We start from the raw sequence: 20,244 nt of genomic DNA, 5'->3' as shown, positions 1-20,244 counted from the left end.
GCGCTGCAGAGATGTGGCACAGCGTGTGCCACAGCTGTGCCATGCCATGGAGCAGAGCCTTGGGATGGGACCAAAGCTACCTCTGACCTCTGAGTCTGCAGAATCTCCATTCCCAAACAACTACACTGGAAACTGAGCTCTCCCTTCACTGCTAGGGCCCCTGGGTGCCCTGTTGTGTGGCTGCCCAGGGTTTGTACCACCCATGGTGCAGGTGGACACAGCGGTTGGTGTGTGCCAAGAACACGACTCCACAGAGGCTCAGGTGGCAGGAAGCACCAGCCTGTTTAATTATCATTCTTGCCATAATAAAAAGTTGATCTAAAAGTTGCATTTCTCTTCCCTGCTGGCAGTGAGGGTAGTCCAGTGCTGGCACGAGGTTGATGGCAGCGGCTTGCAGGGAGGAGAACACGGGGTGCTCACACTGACGTGAGGGCAGCCGGACCTCTGTTGGTCCTGGAGGGGCTGAGCTGAGTGGGGCAGGGAGCTCACCTGTCCCAGCTGGTTCTCCCCCCAGGAGCTTTCCCAGGAACCCATCACAACCCACCAGGACCAGCCTCACTGAAGTACTTCTGTGAAAGCTCAAGAGGAAGCACAATCCTGTGGTTAAACCAGAACATGATGTTCTGGGCACGGTGCCCAGTGCGGGGCGGCTGCAGAGGGGGATCCAGGATCCTTCTGATGGCAAGTTCCCCAAGCACAGGGAGCTCTGGGGCAGAGGTGTGGGGCTGAGCATGCCCAGGGTCCCTCCAGCCCCTTGGCAGTGCTGGAAATGGTGGGCCCACATGCTGCTGAGCAGCAGCAGCAGGACAGAGGAACTGGGGGACGATGTGGGGGACGAGGTGCCACCAGCACAGCTGACTCTGCCCCAAAAAAACAGAGTTCTGTGTTCAAAATTCACTGACTCCAGAGTCAGGGAGTACCCCCTGAACATGTCCACACTCTGCCCCAGCCCTTTCTCCCCCAGCTGGTTCTTGTTTGAAGGGAGGACCAACAGCCCCCAGCCACACTGCTCTGTGCAGAACCACCCCACTCAGGCAGAGCCTGAGCTCAGCAAGCCCCTAAACCCCCAGAGTGCCAACAGGGCACGACAGGCAGCAAAAACATCTGTAAAGACAGAGGAATCCAGCCCTTACAAGCTGTCCTGGACTTCTGTCTCCTGAAAGGAACGTTTCTGTCTCTGGGCCCCACAAACACACAAGCACAGCCTCCTTTCCCACAGGAGAGCTCTTGTGTAAAGTGATAGCATTGATTCCATATCACAGCTGAGTGGGAACCAAGGACCTGACACCCTCCCCTCCTGAATCAATGCTCACAGTGCCATCCTTGGTAAAGGCCTCCAAGGGATAAAACAGAAAAACCAGAACACACACAGCATATTTCTTAAAACATGGGGAATGCTGAGAGCCCAAGTTCTTGCATCTCCTCTCACATGCTCACCAGCAGGTCCCTGGGATGGGCAGCAGGTCCCAGGCTGCTCACCCTGTCCTCACAACTTCAGCCCCAGCTGGCTGCTGGCCCAGGCCAACAGCAGCAGACAGGGACCAGCCCCAAAACCCTCCCCAGCTGCACTGGGGCAGGGAAGGGTGGGAGAGGCACGGCCGGTGAGCTTCACCCTCCCCAGAGCAGGAGTGAAGAGAACAGAGTGTTCCTGCAGGACAGGGACAGCTCACCATTCCAGTCACAGCTGGCTTAGGGAGCTGCCTGACACCTCGTAAAAGTGGGAAGTGTCTGCAGCGCTTGGCTCCAGCCCTGTCCCAGCCCGGCTCTCCCCAGCCGGACCCAGAGCAGCCTGAGCCCAGCTGCAGCAGCTCAGACTCAGCTGCCATTCCAGTTTTGGGAGCTCCCTGTACTCTGCCCCATTGTCTCCCAGGAGAGCACACTAAGGTTAGACCAGCTGTTTCAAAAAAATCTATATACAAATGGCAGTAATTCTTCAAGGAAGCACCACTTTCCTTAAATTCCTTACAAATTTAATGGCTTTCAGTAGAATAGTGAAATTGCACCAGGAACAACCTACAAAGCTGGTTTTATTCTCAGGGCCAAGCTTTATCAAGCCTCAACTCTCAAGAGACCCTTCCTAACCCTGTACTTAGGACAGCCCTGAGTAGTGGCCACTGCCTACAGTAGCCCCCTCTGTGCTGCATCACCTCAGACACAGTAGATTAAACTCTCTGAAAAAGCTGCCACAAAGGATGAACTCTACAGCACCTGCCAGGACATTTCCAGCACTCCTCAAGCTACTCAGGGTCATCCAGAGGTTTTGGGAAATTTGGCTGTAGGACATATTTTCTTATTTCTAAAGATAGAAGAATGGAACAAGCTTTTCTTAGACAAAGACATTTATTAAAAGTTAGTCTGAAATAAATTCCCCTAGTCCCCAGAGATCTTTTCACTGTCCTTGCAGAAATGAAAACCAGTCTGAGGAGGTGAGTCCTTGAGCAGGGCCCAGAGGCAGGGGGGCACAGCAAAAACCCTCCAGGCCCCTGCTGGCAGAGATGGCAGAGGCAGGGGGGCACAGCTAACCCTCCAGGCCCCTCATGGCCGCGATGCCAGCGGCCATCCGGCGGGGCAGGCTCTTGGCAGCCTGGCGAAACTCCTCTGGCTTGGCCTTCAGCAGAGTCACAATGTTCTGCAGCGTCCGTGAGGGCTGCAGGCCCAGGGCATCCATCACGTTTATTAGATAATCTGAAAAATCAAGGAAAAATTCGTATCTAGCTTGCAATAGCCACTGTGAAATGAAAGATATCCTCGTTCTTGGTGACAGAGGGAATCCTGCCACGGGGAGCCAGGCAGGAAGCCTGCGTGGTGGCAGAGCAGCCCGGGGTGATGTGCCATGCCCGTGAGCCCCTGCTCACCTATGTCCGTGGCCAGCTGCTTGGTGGAGTGTGGGGTGAGCTGTGGGATCTGCAAGATGACCTCGCAGTACGTCTGCATGGTGGCCCTGGCAATGGAGCCCAGCCAGTAGTCAGCCACGTTGTCCAGCTCGGGCAGCTCCTCTCCTGCACAGACACTCCCCGTTAGCTGCCAGCACGCTTGACCTGCCCTTGCTGGGCTTGAACAGCACAGAATCCTCACTGGTTAGCAACACCTGAACTGCCCCTTCCACAGGACACCCAGGGAGTCAGAGTTTATCAGCTGCTTTTGGAGCAATCAAAGCACTCATGCACTCTCCCTGTACTGTACACCACTGACATGAGCTCCAGACCCAAAACACTCCCTGATTACCCTCCAGGAAGCCACTTCCAAGGACTGATGGGGACCAGCTGGGACAGAGCACTGCCTGGCACCTCCTACAGGATTCTCTTCCAGGAGCAGTTTGCAAACCACGGCAGTGACAAGGATTCACAAGTTTTTTCCCAGCCCTAAAGGCAGTCTGTGTTCATTAGTGTTTTGAAAATTATCGAGGCATTGCAACATGTAAATGCTTCAAGGTGCCATAATAGTAATGCAAAAGCCTGAACCAAAGAGTGTATTTTTGGAAGGGTCCAGGAAGACTCTAAATATCGAGCTCTGTGCTTTCTTCACTGTCTGTGAAATAGTAACATCATAAAGAGACTGAACCCAGCACACCAGGTACAACCTGCAGGGAATGGCATTAGGTGGCTACTGCTGTTACCTGCAGCAGGATTAGTGACACAGCAGGTAGGGCCAGCTCCCTGGAGCAGAACAGGAGCCAGAACCCAACAGAACTCTTCAGACCCCAAACCATCGTTTTAACAAACACCAAGCTCACACAGACCAAGCCAAAGCTTCCAGTTTGAATGAAACAACAAAAAAAAAGTTTCACTCATTATTCAGAGGCTCCTCCTGGGTTTTACCAAAGGATTCTTGGAATAAACAGTGTACAGGAAAGGGATCCCCAATGGTTTTGTCACTGTATGATATCCCACCCTTGTGATGTCAGGAGGGGAAAGCTTTCCCCAGACACTCCAAGCCTTTGGTCTCAGCCTACCTTGCTCTGGGGGGTATGGCAGTTTTCCAGCATGTAATGCCAGTTCCAAAGCAGAATCCTCTTGAGTGACAAATGGCTCAAGGTGCAGAGGAAGAGACATAATGTATTGCCCAATCTAGAATAAAAGCACCAAAAGCTGAGTCACTGAACAAATGTGAGGCAAGTCCTTTACTAAAGAAAAAGTCACCCGCAGTAAATACACCTGAAAGCAGGGAGCTGAGCCTGACAGCCACTCACTCACCTGCAAATTGGCTCTCGTGCATCATTACACTTGGTACAAGAAACAGTTTTTCACAAGGTCAGAGAAGCAGTCACTGAAACACTCATGGCAAGAAAGTCCTGTACAGTGAACTGCTACTCCAAGCAAATCTTTGCTCTCTGGAGTGTTCCCAGCAATTTGTTTTCTAGAGCAGAAAGACACCTGAGTACTCTTACATTGCTGATATATTCCAGAGGGGTCAGGCTGAAGTTTGGCAGGTCATCTGTCAGGGTCTCACCAATGCCACCAGAACTCCAGCCCTGTAAGGCAGAAAGTGCAGGATGAATCAATGACTTCCCAGAGCATGAAGCCTGTCAGCATTTTAGAAAGGGGTGACCCAACGGCATGAACTGAGATTACCCAAGGGATTCTAGGAAGCAGAACACAGATGGTGGGAAAACTGTTTACCATGTTATCCCTCAGGCCCAAAGCAGCCACCCTTTTTCTGCCCAGCTCCCTGTGGGAAACATGCTCACGTGAGTCAGAAAACCCCTCAAAGCAACACCAGAGCCTTCAAACACCTGTGCTGCAAAGGCTGTGGGTGAGGGAAGGGAAACTGTTCCACTGCCTGCAGCTCGTGGGAGAAACAGCAGCAGAGAGAACCATTCTGAGCAGGAGACAGCGGAGCGCTGCCCCAGGGGATGCCCGGCAAAGCCTGCCCGCCCAGCTCAGGCCCCGCGCCCACCTCCATGCGGGGGAGCAGCAGCAGCTGCTGCCGGATGCGCAGGAACACGGAGTCGAAGGCCAGCTGCTGGGACAGCTGGTTCAGGCGGGCCAGCGCCGCGCGCGACGACGACAGCAGGCTGTGCTGAGCGGTGCCCTTCTCCTGCACACACAGAAAACACTTACACACCCAAGAGGCCACGGACCGGCTGTGTGAACATGCTTGCAGAGCTTTTATGGGGCCATCCCTGTGCAGCAGAGCTTTCCTCTCTGATGGCACAGCCTGTTTCTTTTGGAATGACCTATTCCAAGCGGTTATTCAAGAGAGAAACTGTCACTGCTCCCTGAACTACAGGACAAGCAATCAGCATCACATTCCAGCCTGCCCAGGCTCTGGCACATGTGGATACTGAGGAACTTGCAGAGCAGGTGGCAAAGCTGCCCTTTACTCAAAGGGCACAACGATGCCCTGCATGGAATTGAGTTCTGCCTGAAGAGTACCTGTGGAACTGGACAGTTTAGTCAAGGTTTAAAGTCAAACACATCACACTGAAGATGGAACCACAAAAATTATAGGTAAACGAAGTGTAGAAGAAATCAAAACATTTTGAGGAAATAAGACTCATAACCTTGAATTCACTACTCCATGTGACCAAGATGGCAAATATAACTTAGATCCATGAGAAGATAACTAAAGTCATTCTACCCTGTTCACAGATCCATGCATGAATGATCCTGCAGAATTCTGTTTCAGATTGGACAGGGCAGCAGAGCCTAAGTGGCAGAGAAAGCCTCAGAAGGTGGTGTGTGGGCGCAGAATTTGAGATGGCTCCAACACAACCTTCCCAAAGCTCGCTGTGATAAAATCTCCCTCACCTGAGCTGATAAGGGCTTGTTCACAAAACAGAGCCAGGCTCTGGGGAGAGATGGAATGAGTCCAGACTTGCTGGGTTTGGACATTTCATCTCTCAGGGTCTCTGCAGAACACAGCCCATGGGAAGGCTGCAGCCCAGCATGGAAAGCCATTAGACTGGAAGGGGAATCCAGGTCTCTACCCAGTATGGGCCCAAGAGCACACTGTAACAGAGGCAAGCTCTGCAGGCACCAGGGCTACCTTCAGAGTGTAAAGTGTTTCCATAAGGCTGGCATACTCGGATGGATTCTCCTTCAAGAGATAATTGTATTCCTGCCAGGGATTTTTTATGGAGCTCTTCTTTTCTGCAGAACTGGTGTCCTGAAAGCCAGAAAAACTGCAGGGGCTGTAGGAGTCTGAGAGATATTTCCCAGCAGTTGACAAAATCCTGGAAAACAAGTACATAAAAGTCACCAGCAGAACCCTCTGGACTCAGCAGTCCTGTCCTCATGCTGGCCCAAGGGCCAGCACCGCCCTTGCGTGACTTCCAGAGAGAGCATTCACTGACAGAATTCACAGCCAGTCCTCTCATTCACTGTGCAACTCACCAGCTGCAGAAGTGCTGAGAGGACAGGGAGCTTGTGCTCTGGGAACAGAGGGCAGTGGGGCCCCACTGAGCACTGCAGGCTGGGCTCTCCTCCAGTCACACCGAGCACTTAAGGAACCACAGCCTGGGCAGTGCACTGCTTACAGCAGGGAGCAGCAAGATCCATGTGCTGCCTGTGCCTGCACTCCTCAGGTTACAGGGAACCCATCAGGTAGGGCACACCTACACTCACTTCAGCACGTGATTCATGCCCCATGTCACAAGGATCTTGCCAATTTGATCTGGTGGAAAATTCCTTCCTGACCCCCATCTGGCAGCCCATTGGTGGCCAGCCAGGTGTCCAAGGAAAAGGATTCTTGGGACTGCCTCAGGGAACACGACTGCCAGAACAGTCTGTGCCCCATCTCTGACATGTCAAAGCATGGGGAAGGGGAGTCAGTGGTGGCTTTCCCTCCATGGTCTACGCAACCAAAGCACCTTGGGGTTTGGGTTTGTTTTCTTTCAACTTGGTTCCTACATTGACAGCTCTGAATTAAGGTCACCAGTGCTCACCTGTTGGCCAGCTGCTGCTCAAAGTCTCCACACTGATGAAGGAGTTCACCACAAATGGAAATTATCCTGAGAAAGAACAAGACAAAAGCACACTGAGAGATTTGAGGCAGATAATGCCAGACCCCTCTCAAAGAACCCATCTCAGACCCGTGTCAAGTAGTTATGAAAAGCTATAACCAAACCACAGCCCACACATCAGTCAAGGGTCAGTCTGGTGATTAGCTCTACATCCATTTGATAACAATGATTTTTTTTTTTTTTTGCCCAATGGCCTCATCAATATGCTACTTCTTGTCATGGTGGGGAAGGCCAGCTCAGTGTCACTGGGAAAAATTCTAAGAGCTGCTAATATTACAAGTGACATGAGATGCAGCCTTGCACCAGGCAGGGTGGGGAGCCCCACAGCCTTCCCCATGCCAGGAGCAACCTGAAACCCACGACGGACACTGGTGCTCCCAGCAGCACAGAGGGCTCAGCCCTGTGCTCTGCACTAAGACCTTGTGTAAACTGACCCCAAGTAGTTCCCGTTCAGCTCTGACACAAAAAACAGCTCTGAGCCAGACAGAAAAAACCCAAACATTTACCGGACAGAGTTTTGGAATGCTGTCCAGTCCTCTTGGAACAGGGGATCTGCCAGGACATCATCCAGTTTACACTTCTTTCGTATAGACTGCAGTGTGTTTGTGAAGTCAGATGTATACCTGCAGTGAGAAGAGGAGCAGACAGAAGCAGCAGCATAAGAAAACAGGCTGGAGAGCAGCACAAAGACATGTCCTGTGATTTGCTCACTCAGTCCTCTGCAAAGGCCAAACTAGAACCAGAAATACTAAAAGGAATACAGGAGAGACAGCCTGGTTCCACTCCAAAGAGGTGGATGTGAAGAACTGATCAGCCACAGCCCGCTCCAGCCTAGACCAGAAGACAAGGAGCACAAAAGGTGCTGTGTGGCTGCCTCAGTTTGCTGCCTGTGGATTACCAGAAGCTCCCTGCCCCTGACAAGGAAGGAGTAAGACATTTTAGTTACCACTACACTGATCATCTCCTAGGAAAGACCAGGAAAACTTTATACGGCTCCTGCTACTCCAACATCACTTGGCCCTTACTCCAGGAACATGGTGACAACAATCTCATGAATTTGTTTTCTCAGCTACTCCCCAGATGAGAACACGGATAAAAAGAAGAACATTGTGTTTTCTACCCACCCCCATTTTCTTTTTAATAATGCCCATAAGCTGGAGGCAGGTACATTGCTCTCTAATTGCCTATAAAGAAGGTGAGCTCAGAGACTTGTGCTTTCCTCTTCACCCTTCCCAAAGGGCAGCAATACCTGATTCATACTTTGTGAGCAGTTCTTTCAGTATTGTGAAGGAATAAGCAGTAAATCAGTATAGGAATAGGAAAGTGATACTTTAAGACAAGAACTAAGAGTGAGCCTCACTCTGTGGGGTGTCTCAGATTTACGGGCAGATCCTGAATGTGAGGTCACTTGTCCCAGTGACTGTGTATTCACAGAATCAATATGGTTGAAAAAGACCTCCAAGATGATCAAGTTCAACCTCCAGATTTATTTCCCCACTGAGATCTACTTTCATCAGCCTAATTTGCCTTATTATTTTTTGGGAAATATTTTCTCCTTCAAAAGTATTTATTAACAATGATAACTCTCCCCAGCCAGAATCAAAAACACCAGGGAAGCCTTTGATTTAGCCATAAAATCTTCCATTTTTCCTCCAGAAAACAGCCTGTGCTCGAATGAAGCAGCAAGGGGGATTCTGATGATTCATGGTACAGTCAGAGACACGTTCTGCTCTCAGCCATTTGCCATAAACTACAGAGCCCTTGGCCACACAGTGCAGGCTCACCACTCGCTCAGGATACACGGAGCAGCACCTAAAGGCACCTTACTTGGAGAAGAGAGCCTTCAGGGCCTTCAGCAGCCCACACACCCCCAGGCCATCCGTGAGCTTGACACAGCTGTCGATGGCCCCGGCCGCCAGCGTGAAGAGTTTGTTGACCGAGTGGTTCAGTTCCTGGACACAATCAATCACCTCCCAGTGCTCCTAAATAACAACAGGAACAGCAAAGCTGAGCCTGACTCTTCTTCCAGGCAATAGAGAAAGCACACCTTGTGCAACACAGTGTTCTCTAGTACCCTCCTTTCCTGTGACACTCCCAAGGCAGAGCCAGGCTGGTGCTCCCACCCTCCTGCCCACAGACTGTAACAACAGCCAGGCTGCCAAACCCGGTGTTCACCAGGTCCTCAAGGAAAAACAGCTCTGCCAATAGCAGAATCTTCTACAAATGAAAGGAAACATAGCCAAAAAGGATAAAGAGAGCAGTAACTGTGACAAAGACCCCTGGGTTTAGTGGAAGTTTCAGCCTCTCCCACGACAGCTGAGCAAAGACTGGTGTATTACCAAGGGCACTGCACTGATCTGGATGAGGAGATTCTCTTCTTCCAGGTCTCCATACTCGAGTTGATAGGGCTTGTAGGGAGCATACACCACTTCCACGAGCTCCATCACTTTCACCAGGTTCTGCTCCTCTACAAAGAATCAGATGTTTAGTCTAGAAAGAGATGAATATGCTACTAAAAACCTCATTTCAAGCTACATACAGTTCTTCCACTAAAGCATGCTGCCTGCACAGGCTTGGAATGCTGCCCAACAGCTTCAATCTCAACTACACAGATTGGTTTATTTTTTTAGAAACAAGATTATTATCTCTACCTGCTTCCTAAAACCAAGATGTTCTACCTCAACAAGTGTCTCAAGAAAATTAGCACTCACTGACCCAAAACAGCCTGGGTGACAAAAATCTATCAAATGTTCCAACCTACAGCAGAAGAATTGAAACCATCTGAGAAGTGAAACACATTACTCCCACGGCGTCAAACAGGGGTAATCCTCATTTATCACAAAGCCTAGTTCGCACTTAAAATAATTGACACTAATTCAATTCATTCAGCACTCCTGTGCCAGCGTTCATCAACCAGAGCCGGCCGTGAAGCACAAACTCAGCCTCTCAGTGCCATGCCTGAGCAGGGAGCTGCCAACCCAAACACAAAGCAGGGCTGAATGATTATTGCTCACATCAGAGCTGGACACCAGCTGCTCCCACAAAGCTCTGCCAAACTCAAACCTGCAGCAAACCAGAATTACTTTGAATCCTGGATATCAGAAAAGACTTTCACACCCTGAGGACAGGAAAGCAATGGAGCAGTCTGTCCAAAGCCAACATTGTCTCCATGCTTGGACGTTCATGACCAGACTGAACAGCATCCCAAGTACAGTCTGACCTCACAGCAGATCCTGCTTGGAGCAGGAGACTGGACCAGATCATCTTCTAAGGTCCCTTCCAAACTGAATTATCCTGTGAATCACAGCTGAGCCCTCCCCTCACATACACACGCAGGAACTGGTTTGAGTCTCCTCAGCTGAGTCACCTGGCCTTTCCATTCTTGACATATTTCTTTTCTCAAACATCTTACCCCACACGAAAAGAGATAGAAAGAAAAGCTTTGGGTGGTTTTTTTAAAATACACTCAGATAACAGTTCAACAGTGATCTTCCTATCCAATCATCTTATACAATCTGGCATTATTTTTTCAAGACCCTTTTTAATAATTTCTATAATGAACCACAGATCAAGCTAGAAAATGACTGATGTGTATGCAACCAGACAGACAACAGACACAGTCACACTCCCTGACATTGCCCAGCAATCATAATTTACAGGGTCAAGAAAGAAGCTGGGTTTAAACAGCTCAAGACAATGTTATGAGGAACCAAACACAGGAAACACACCATCAGGAATGCTCCATTAGCCTTAATTTTGGATTTTCCCACAGCCAGTCTTTGAAGCAGCCCTACCAAATTCATAAGGGTCTATAAATAGCCAACAGCTCCAGCCAGGCATAAACTTGTGCAAACAGCACCTCACTGCTGTGTGGTTTGCACAAATCACTCAGCAATCATGACCAAAATGACAAATGTCTCAGGGAGGGGAAAGCACAGGGCAGATTTGGAAACAAACACCAAAGATGCTGCTGGGAAAAAACTAGCAACAGTTCAGAAAAAACACCTGGCATTGTCACTTGATTAAACCCTAAGCCAGCAGCAACAAAAAAACTACAAAAACAAATACAAGCATCCAATGGATGCAGCCTTCAAGCAGGTTTTCTCTTGTTTAGTGGGGTGTGATAATTCCAGGAAACTCCTCAACTTTTCTGCTTTGTCATCTCTCACAATGGGTCTCACTGCCTCCCTGGAGACACTTCCTTGTCTGGGAGACAGAAGAAACAGTAAAGCTTGTAAAAGGAGAAGTGCTAAATGCTATTTACCCTGCAGAGTCAGCTCAGGACAGAGCTGCTTCAGGAAACTCAGTGTTGTGTCAACAGCTCAGGTGTAAGATACACACACAAACACAAAGGTGCAAGTGCCATGGAACTGGGCATTGCTTAGAAGAGATAATCCCTCCCTCCACCTAAAACTGAACAAAATCCCACAATGGGACTCCACAAAGGGGACAGCACAGAATGGCAGAGCTCAGTGCCAGAGCCTTACTGAGGTTTGGCAGCATGGCTACCTCCAGCCCCTTGGCGAAGTGCACGGTGGCATCGTGGAGCTCCAGCAGCTGGGTCAGCTTGGTGTCCTGGCCCGTCCTGTCCATGGCAGTGCTGAGACACACGGGGATGGAAGGCACCAGAGCTCCCAGGGTTTGAATCAACAGCACAGTCACGATTTCATAGGGGTTCTTGAAAACCTGTGGCAGCAGAACATCTACTGGCAAAAGCACATTACCTGAGAGGAACACACAGCAGCAGGCAGCTTCCAAATCCGAAACACCCCACAAGGGGTGGAAAACCCAGAAGTGCTCAGCTAAGGCTGCAGGAGCCACGCTGACCTAGCACACAGGACAGCCTGACTGCACGTCTAGGGCAGTGCATAGAGTACAGCCACCAAGAAACTAGAGGATAGGCACAGGTCAAAAACTGAATTCAGAACACTGAACTGAATTCAGAAGGCACTACAGTGATTCAAAAAACACCTGGCAGAGGAAGGCATTTGAAACAGAGCTCTCAAGTTTACACAGGTGTGTTGGGAAACAACATGAATCAGTAATAGATGAAGAAATAGGACTATATCACAGGCAAATTACTGGTCAGAAGTCAGTAGTGGAAAAGCTAGAAAGCCTGTAATCAGCTGAGAATCAGCCACTCCACTAGTATAAAACTTTTTACAGCCTTCACTGTGACTTTTTCATCAGCTATTCTGCTCATTTGCTTTGAAAGTTTGGTTTACCTCCAAAAAGGTCCAAGAAAGCAGAAGCAACACAGGAGATTGAGTGACATGAGGTATGCCCCATGTGCCATTTCTCACAACCCCCAGTTCAAAGAATATCTGCTAAAATGTAACCTGACATCTGACCTGTAAGTCACATCGAATCATTAGGCAGAAAAAATAGATTTCAAGGAAACACTGAGCTCCTCTGCAGCACAGGCCTTGCACTGACACTGGCTTTGTCACATGAAGATAAGAATCTCTTACCCTTCATGGATGAAAAACTCTTCAACAATATGAACTTATTCCTTCATTGCACCAAAGGACAAAAACTTTTTTTGATCCTGCATTATTCTTGGCAGGGAAAACAAGCACACAGACTCCATGGGGTGACAGCAGAAGCCCTCAGATATCTTACACAGAGCAACACGCATCAGTCCAGCGTGACCTTGAGGGCTCCCTCCAGGCCAAGTGATAAAACAATTCAGGCATTTCAAATGTCTTACAAGAGAATACATTTGCAACACCAACAAATTAGTTTTAACTTAAGATACAGATGAAAGTGATAGAGCAGCTTTAATGGCAGTAACACGGCAACCTTGCTGGTGGTGGAACAGCAAAGCTGAAATCCCATCTGCAAGGGTTGGACAAGGAATGGGCTGCAAATCTCATCCTGCACCAGGCAGGCCCAGAGCTCTCCAAGGCTTTGTGAGAGGTGCCCAGCCCTGCCCTCTCCCGCCTGCAGCAGCATGAGCCTGTCACTGCACCTGTGCTGCCCACTGCAGCTGGGCGTGCCAGGTCCCCAGGAGGGTGTCGTACAGCTCGGTCAGCTGCCGCGCCACGCTCAGGTCACTCTGGCAAAGCTCCTGCCACACGGCCACCAGCTGCACCTGGTGGGGAACAGAACCATCTGAGAAGAGAACTGACAGGCCACGGGTCCTGCTTTTGCCGTGCCAAACCCAGCGCTCCCCATGCACAGCACTTCTGCCAAAACATGAGGCTCACACTTGTGCCCCTCTCCCCGTTTCAGCATAACATAATTCAGCATCACAGAAGGAAAAGAGACTTTCAGCACAAAGCTCGAAGCTTCTTAGTGATTCAAAGATTTAATTAACATTGGTATTTTACTCATAAAATGAGATTGCAACTGATACCCCCACATAATATTTGAAATACTTGGCAAGCCCCAGCCTTGAACTTAATCTTCAAAAGTCACAGTCATGTGAGAAATTTGAAGCTCAGGTTATGGCTACAGAACTGTCTGGAATTCCAGCTTTTAATCTTACCTGAAAAGACTTTACAGAAGTCAGCAGCTGGCAAGTTGCAGTAATAAAGTCACTGCTGACATGGCCACATCCACAGAAAGCAAAGCAAAACCATGAGCACAGAGAAATCAACAGAACACACACCGTGTCTGCTGCAGGGAGGGACACAAGGACCCAAATGCAGAATTACTCCTGCAACACGGGCAGTAACCAAAGCTGGTCAGAGCCAGCAGGAGAAGCCACAGAAGGAAATAGAGAGAGGAAGAGGTGCCATCCCCCACCACAGAACAGCTGGGATCCGTGGGGCAGCAGCTCCCTCTGCAGCCAGAGCCCAGCAAGAATTCCGACTGCTATTCCTCAGTGTTAAATGTTACCAAAACGCTTACCTTGTGACACTTGTAATAATAGGCAAGAAGCTGGGGCATCCGATCAATTTCAGTGAAGACTTTAACAAACATTTTTGCCTGATCTAAACAAAACAAAGTAACATGCATCAGGATCAGCCTCAAAGCTGAGGGTGAGACATCAGTCTGAGCAGGAACTCCTTTTTCTAAGGGAAGAAGCACAATGGGCTACAGAAAAGACAACTTCATCTTTGTTTGCTTATCTTCTCAAACAGGAGCAGAACTGCCTGAAACCCATCCTCAAACAAGATCAGACAGCAGACACAAGGAATGAACTTAACTTCCTAACCAGCATATAGTGCTAACACATCCAGTATTGAAGCCAGAGCATTTCCTAGAAGGAAATAATTAGTTTCTAGAAACAAGCCAGCACTTACAAACCTAAAGCATACCTGGTAAAGGCCTCAGCTTTGCTTTCACCTGTCCTCAAAATGATCCCTGTGCCTCAGACTGACTCATGGCACAGCTGCCTCTGCCTAAGCATGCACAGAGCTTAGAAACACAGGTTCCTCAAAAGTCTGGTTTGTACCCCATAGCCCCAGATCCCTCCAGGACCTCGAGGTGCACAGAGATGAGTATCAACAACCAGAACAACTATTTTTCAGAGGTACTGACAGCAGCACAGGGAAGGAACAACACAAAGAACTGTCCAAAAAGACCAATTTTCTACAGAGAACTTGCAAAGCTGCTTTTACAAAGTACTAGGAAGTCAGAATGCTTGCAAACAAATTTCCTCCCTGACTACACCAGTAACACCATGATAACAGAAAGCCAAGGCCCTTCTGTTTATTTGAGCAGTACCTCCACCTCACACATCCATGGGGCCCATAAAATCCAGCAATCCTCTTGTTTCCTTCAGTGGCCACAGGTACCCCAATCCATAGGAAAGTCAAAGCAGCACTGGCCTGCCCACAGGTATCCCAATCCATAGGAAAGTCAAAGCAGCACTGGCCTGCAGGCAGCTGCAGAGCCCAGAACATTCCAGGGCATCTGCTCCACCAGGAGAGCTCAGGATCCAGTGCCAGGAGCCTTCAGGACACCACCTCTCCACCCAAACTGTTTTAAAGACAATAAACTCAGTGCTGACAGTAAACAACACCAGGAGCTACTGACCTACGGACTGGGAGTTGAAAGCAGCAACAATCTGAGGGCTGGCCATGGCCTCCAGGCGGTTCTTCAGCGCCTCCAGGTGCACACACTTCTCTGAGTAATCCGGCGTGTCCACCAGCATGGCCAGGCTGCTCTGCATGCTGGTCAGCTTGGCTGAGATCAGGGACACGTCCTGCCAGCAGGGAAGGGCAGCCCATTACCGAGGGCAGCCTCAGACAGCACCAGCACCAGGCACGTGCCTCACAGTCGCTCCAAAACCCGACTGTGAAACGCAGCTCCCTGAAAAGCTGGAGGCACAAACACCAAGTAATTCAGTATCTACCTGTGTTTTGAGAGTCTCTTCAATATCTGCACTCAGTGTGCTCCATTTGTCTGCCTCCTGAAGTGACTCGGCAGCCAACTGCATCCTGGACTTCACCTGGTCAATCTCCACCAGGACCTGCAGAAAAAACCACAACGCTGTGTTCCCCACTGAAACAAAAAACAGCTGTCACAGGTACTTGGGAGTTACCTTCTCCTTAAATTTTAAAAACAAAAAGGTGTGGAAAGATTATATTACTACAAGAAGACGGAATGGTTTGAAGGAGCTAGAGATGTAAAATCATCTTTCAAAGTCAAATAACAGGTTAGTTTGAATTCTTGTCTTGTTCTTTTAGTATCCACTTTGTCTGAAAATGCTGTGCACCCCAGGCAGAAACCAGTGTCTCCATTCAGGCACCAGCAGCTCTGGACAGACACCTGAGCAGCTGTTCCTCAGGAGATGCAGACTGCACAGCTGTGTCACACCCACCTTTCTACTACTAATGTTAAAAGAAGTGGTTTTGCCTATCTTAAGTTCACAAGATTACTTCATGTGAACAACTCTGTAGCTTTCAGAATTTCACAAGTTGCAGGTAAATGCTAAGAACTGACCTGCATGGACTGAGCTGTGTCTTCCTCAAACTTCTTTATATCCTCTTTAACGAGGATCATCTGCTCCTTCAGGAATGTTGCCTCCTGTTTCAAGACTTCCACTTCCCGGAGGACTCTGGGCATATTCTGGAGTGCCTGATGGCTTGTTTCTGCAGGAGCACAGAGCAGTCAGTGAGGAGGGGTGACAGCCTGTGCAGGGACAGGTAGTCTTTCAATAATCTTATCTAATCTCTCGTACTTGAAAAAACAAAGCAAAACATTAAACGACAAATCTTCAGCTGTATCTTTAAACTTTAAGTGTGTATTTTATCATGGGATCATTTAGGTTTAAAAAAGCCCTCTGAGACCATAAAATCCAGCTGTTCCCAATACTCCAGTCCTGTTCCCCCATCACTTCTAAGACCACCACTAACTCATGTCCCCAAGTGCCGCGTGCACATGGCTTTTTAATCGTTCCAGGAACTCCAACCCTACCCTGGGCAGCCTGTGCCAGAGCAGGGCAACCCTTTTGGAGAAGTTTACCCTGTTATCCCACTAACCCAGAGCTGGCAGCAGCTGCTGTTTCCAGCATTTAACGCGGATGTGTTGGTGAACAGCTGCGAGACCCGAGATGGGAGCGAGGATGCCGCGGTCCCGGGCACGGCCGGCCAGGCCGGGACTGCCAGCGTGGCCCGGCGGCTCTGCCCGTCCGCGCCGGGAGGCTGCAGCTGCGGGGACAGCGGACGGCAGAGCACCGGGCAGAGCCGTGCTGCACCCGGCAGAGCCAACCCGGCCCGAGCCGTGCCCGCCCGGCCGCACCTTCCACGGCGTTGTTGACCTCCTGGATGAAGAGCTGCAGCTTCATCACCAGCGTGGCGGCGTGCGCGTCCACCTTGCCCGGCGCCTCCTGCTGCACGGCGCGGAACGCCGCGTTCACCCAGCCCTTCACCTCGAACTCGTCCGACAGGAACCGCGAGAAGTCCATGGCGGGGCCGGGGGGACCGGGGGGACAGCGGGGGGACAGCGGGGGGACAGCGGGGGGACAGCCCGAGCGGCTGCGGCCCGGGCCCGCCGCGCACCCGGAAGCGCGGGGCGGTCCCGGGGCGGTGTCCGGGAGGTTCCCGGCGGTCGTGGGGCGGTCCCGGGGCGGTCCCGGGGCGGTCCCGGGGCGGTGTCCGGGAGGTTCCCGGCGGTCCCGGGGCGGTCCCGGGGCGGTCCCGGGGCGGTCCCGGGCGGTCCCGGGGCGGTCCCGGGGCGGTGTCCGGGCGGTCCCGGGGCGGTTCCCGGCGGTCCCGGGGCGATCCCCGGGCGGTGTCGGTGTCCGGCCGATGCCCGCGGCCCCGTGCCCGGCCCGGTGGCTGCCCGCGGCCCCGCAGCGGCCCCGGCCCGGCCCGGCCCCGCTCCCTCCCGCCGCTCAGCTCCCGCTGCAGCCGGGACAGGCCCCGGGGACCGGGCCGGGGTGTCCCTGTGTCCCGGGAACACGCTGGCACGGGGCTGAACGCTGGTGCGATTCACTGTGCTTTTTAATTCAGAAGTCAAGTGCGGTGGCCCACAAGCAGCGGCAGCTGTGCGTGGCACAAGCAGGAGGCTCCTGTAAAGCCGCTGGGCCACAGGGCAAGGCTGGGCAGCAGCCGGTCCGCACTCCTGCCGGCACGAAGAGGAGGAAGGAGGTGGCAGATCCCCAGAAATGCGGCCCTCACGGAGCGCTGCTGGTCCCCACTCGCTCCCGATCTAAAAACACGGCAGTGCCCGAGCCAGCTGGACTGCAGCTCCTGCCCCAGAGCTCTGCTTCTGGAAAGCCAGTCACCTCTCCCACCTCACAGAAGGGCTGCACGCCCTGCGTGAACATCAGTTTGTACCTCAGCCGGACGGGATCCTGGGAGAGAGAGGAAGAGAGGGGCACACCATGGTTATCAACTCCTGCACTCCTTCGCCCCTCGTGGCCTTGCTGCAGTGAGTCACCTCTGAAAGGGGAAACACCAGCCTTGCAGAAGCTCTGCACAGAAGGAAACCCTGGATCTTCCTAAGACAGACAAGAGCAACTGGAAGACCTGTGCACACCACCCATGGGCATGTTGGCAATCCAGGCCTGGCCTGCCTACTCAGAGACAAGGGAGTTCCTGACACCGATCTTGGGTCTCATAACTATCCACCAAGGCAAAAGATCTGCCACCCATCACTTGTGCCTTGGGTGCCCCTGTGTTCCAGCAGCTGCCAACACCTGCACCGTGAGTGCCTGGAGCTGTGTCTGTGTAGATACTCCAGAACTGCACAGGCCCCTGCAGCGACTGCCCACACAGTCCTTCAGACTGTAGCTCTGGAAATCTCTTTGAGCAGAGAAAACATCTTCCCAGCACAGTCCAGACTGCCCTGTCTCTCCACTACACCTCCCCACTTTTAAGAGGCTCCCCATCTTTCAGGCAAATGGCTGGGGGGATCCCAGTGCCCAGCAGCAGCACCTTGTGTGGGTTGGCGAGCAGCAGCACCCGGGACAGCACTGCGGGCGGGAGGAGAGGGTTGAAGGCTGGCAGCTCACAACCAGAGGCTGGCTGTAACTTTATTTGCATGGTCTGAAAGAGAAAATAAAAAAAACCACTTTTTAGTCCATGCTGCGAAAAGGGCTGTGAGCTTAACTGAGCCATGGAGCCAGTTAAAGATACATCAGTCAGACTCTTTATTCAGTGAAAAGCACATCCTGCAACTAAAGGCAGGTGTTCCTAAACAGCCAGTTCTATGCTACACATGCACAGGGAGCAGGAGCCCTGCCCAGGAGGCTGAAGCAGCGCTGGAGCTCTCTGGCCATGGCAAGGCCATGGACACACTCTGTGAAACAGGCACCGATGCCACGGGCACCAATGCCACGGGCACCGCTGTACAGCAGGTTCTCTGTGCAGAGACAGAGAGCCACCACTTCCCATGAGCAAGGCGAATGCTCAGTAAGAAATGGTGAACCTTTCTTCTCAGGACACTTCTGAGCCTCTCTGCTACTTGTCACAGCTTCTGACCTTTGGGACTGCAGCCTGGAACACTATGTCCTTAATGGGGTGCGCTGAGGTGCTCAGCATGGACAGAACCATCACCAGCACGTCTGGTCGGCCGGGAGCCGGGTCTCTGGAGAAGTGCAGCATGGCCTTGAAACCATTCCTGTCATACACAGTGAGTGGGCAGAAAGTGCCTGCCAGAGACAAATAGAGAACCAGAATCAAAGCCTGATTCCCCTCCCATTTGAGGGTAAACAGGAAAGATGGGATAAGGAACAGCAAAAAGGAAAATGCAGACAAACTTTTACTTCCTTTGGCAAACTCACAGACCAAGTGGCACACTGATTTATATCTGCCTCTAAGGCAGAGACAGGAATCTGAATGTCTGCATTTGGGATTTAGCAGCTCAGATTTCTCCAGCCCTTGAGAGAAGTCAGGTGTGGATCCAACAAAGATACGGTGGGAAAAGCAAAATGCCTTTCTGAGTGCACACAAGATTTGGCTGCCTAGCATCCATGCCTGGCAAATTCACACCTGACTATCACCATCCAGCCCTTCCAAAATCTGCCAAGACCTTCATTTGAGAATGAAGGCAGATCAGGATGTCTGTGCACTTGTCCTCTTCCAGCATCACTGAGAGCCAAGGCTCTGTGGCCCTGGGCTGAGACCCCAGGGTGGCAATCCCAGGAAATGCTCTGGGGAGGAGCTGCAGAGCTGGGCCATACAGTGTGAAACTGAAAAGCAGAGGTGGAATGAAGAGCTCTGCTTTAGGAAGTGGGGCACTCCCACTCAAAAGTGTCTTTTAGGACTTTAAGTAGAACAACTGTTTGAACCTTGACTGAAGGTGTGAAGGAATGGGTTTAGAAGCACATTACAAAGATCAGCCAGGGCAGAAAACTCCTGAGCAAGGACTAGGGAGGACAAGGACATCATCATGCTATGGTCCCTAGCACCTACTCAAATTCTCAGGTACATTAAGCCCAGCACAGAGCAGTCATTATGTGTCTCCAGTGACCCACACAGCATGAAGCTACTTTGGCTTCCTGCCCTGCAAAACTCATGGAAGAGCTGTAGTAAGCCGCTAGTAAGCAGAGCTGGGGCACAGAATTGCACTTACTTGGTGTAACTGAAATTAAAGGCACAAAAAGGTTTTCTAGAGAAGCATCATAGGAAGCTGCATGCAAAGAGGCAGCAGGCTTCAGATCATAGCCTGGGCTGAGGAGTGGAGGATCTGCCACTGAGTTATTGGGAAGATCTGGAAAGGGCAATTTCATTGGTGATAAATCCCTGGAAAGAAAAGCATGCAGAAAGCTTGCATTAAGTGGGGATACTACAGGGAATACACTCACTGTCTTCTGCTGCGTCTGTCTGTATTCCCAATCCCTCATCCCCTTTAGGTATAAAGAAACTACAGACTTACACTCT

The 20,244-nt window shown here is 51.0% G+C and overlaps 2 protein-coding genes across 2 annotated transcripts in view; both read right to left on the bottom strand.

Annotated features, from left to right (window-relative positions):
- Positions 1 to 2,321: 2,321 nt before the first annotated feature.
- Positions 2,322 to 16,839, bottom strand: COG7 (component of oligomeric golgi complex 7). Its single transcript, XM_021546930.2, has 17 exons — positions 16,658 to 16,839; positions 15,860 to 16,008; positions 15,270 to 15,386; positions 14,951 to 15,119; positions 13,820 to 13,902; positions 12,936 to 13,058; positions 11,452 to 11,650; positions 9,304 to 9,431; positions 8,792 to 8,946; positions 7,471 to 7,587; positions 6,887 to 6,952; positions 5,989 to 6,175; positions 4,897 to 5,037; positions 4,388 to 4,471; positions 3,953 to 4,067; positions 2,856 to 2,999; positions 2,322 to 2,685 (listed from the first exon to the last, which is right to left on the bottom strand). The coding sequence occupies exons 1-17, from the start codon at positions 16,821 to 16,823 to the stop codon at positions 2,519 to 2,521; spliced, it is 2,310 nt and encodes a 769-aa protein (XP_021402605.2). The 5' UTR covers positions 16,824 to 16,839; the 3' UTR covers positions 2,322 to 2,518.
- Positions 16,840 to 17,373: 534 nt separating this feature from the next.
- GRID2IP (Grid2 interacting protein) overlaps positions 17,374 to 20,244 on the bottom strand; it is a 35,590-nt gene continuing 32,719 nt past the window's right edge. Inside the window, exons 22-26 of the mRNA XM_077786958.1 lie at positions 19,937 to 20,106; positions 18,844 to 19,013; positions 18,298 to 18,408; positions 17,539 to 17,714; positions 17,374 to 17,482 (exon numbers count right to left, since the gene is read on the bottom strand). Coding sequence (XP_077643084.1) covers positions 17,374 to 17,482; positions 17,539 to 17,714; positions 18,298 to 18,408; positions 18,844 to 19,013; positions 19,937 to 20,106 — 736 coding nt within the window. The remainder of the gene's footprint in view (positions 17,483 to 17,538; positions 17,715 to 18,297; positions 18,409 to 18,843; positions 19,014 to 19,936; positions 20,107 to 20,244) is intronic.

Source organism: Lonchura striata, chromosome 16 (assembly GCF_046129695.1).
Source record: "Lonchura striata isolate bLonStr1 chromosome 16, bLonStr1.mat, whole genome shotgun sequence".
Taxonomy (NCBI): domain Eukaryota; kingdom Metazoa; phylum Chordata; class Aves; order Passeriformes; family Estrildidae; genus Lonchura; species Lonchura striata.
The sequence above is the reverse complement of the archived record's forward strand: the minus strand, read 5'-3'. Positions and strand labels throughout refer to the sequence as shown.

What these genes read in the sequence shown, in the direction of transcription:
- COG7 (XM_021546930.2), bottom strand. Translation starts at nt 16,823, where the DNA reads ATGGACTTCTCGCGGTTCCTGTCGGACGAGTTCGAGGTGAAGGGCTGG. An exon ending in CTGAAGGCTCTCTTCTCCAA is followed by an intron (nt 7,588 to 8,791) that starts GTAAGGTGCCTT and finishes TTCTCACTGCAG; the next exon opens with GTATACATCTGACTTCACAA. An exon ending in CTCTGGAATATATCAGCAAT is followed by an intron (nt 4,068 to 4,387) that starts GTAAGAGTACTC and finishes CTTTTATTCTAG; the next exon opens with ATTGGGCAATACATTATGTC.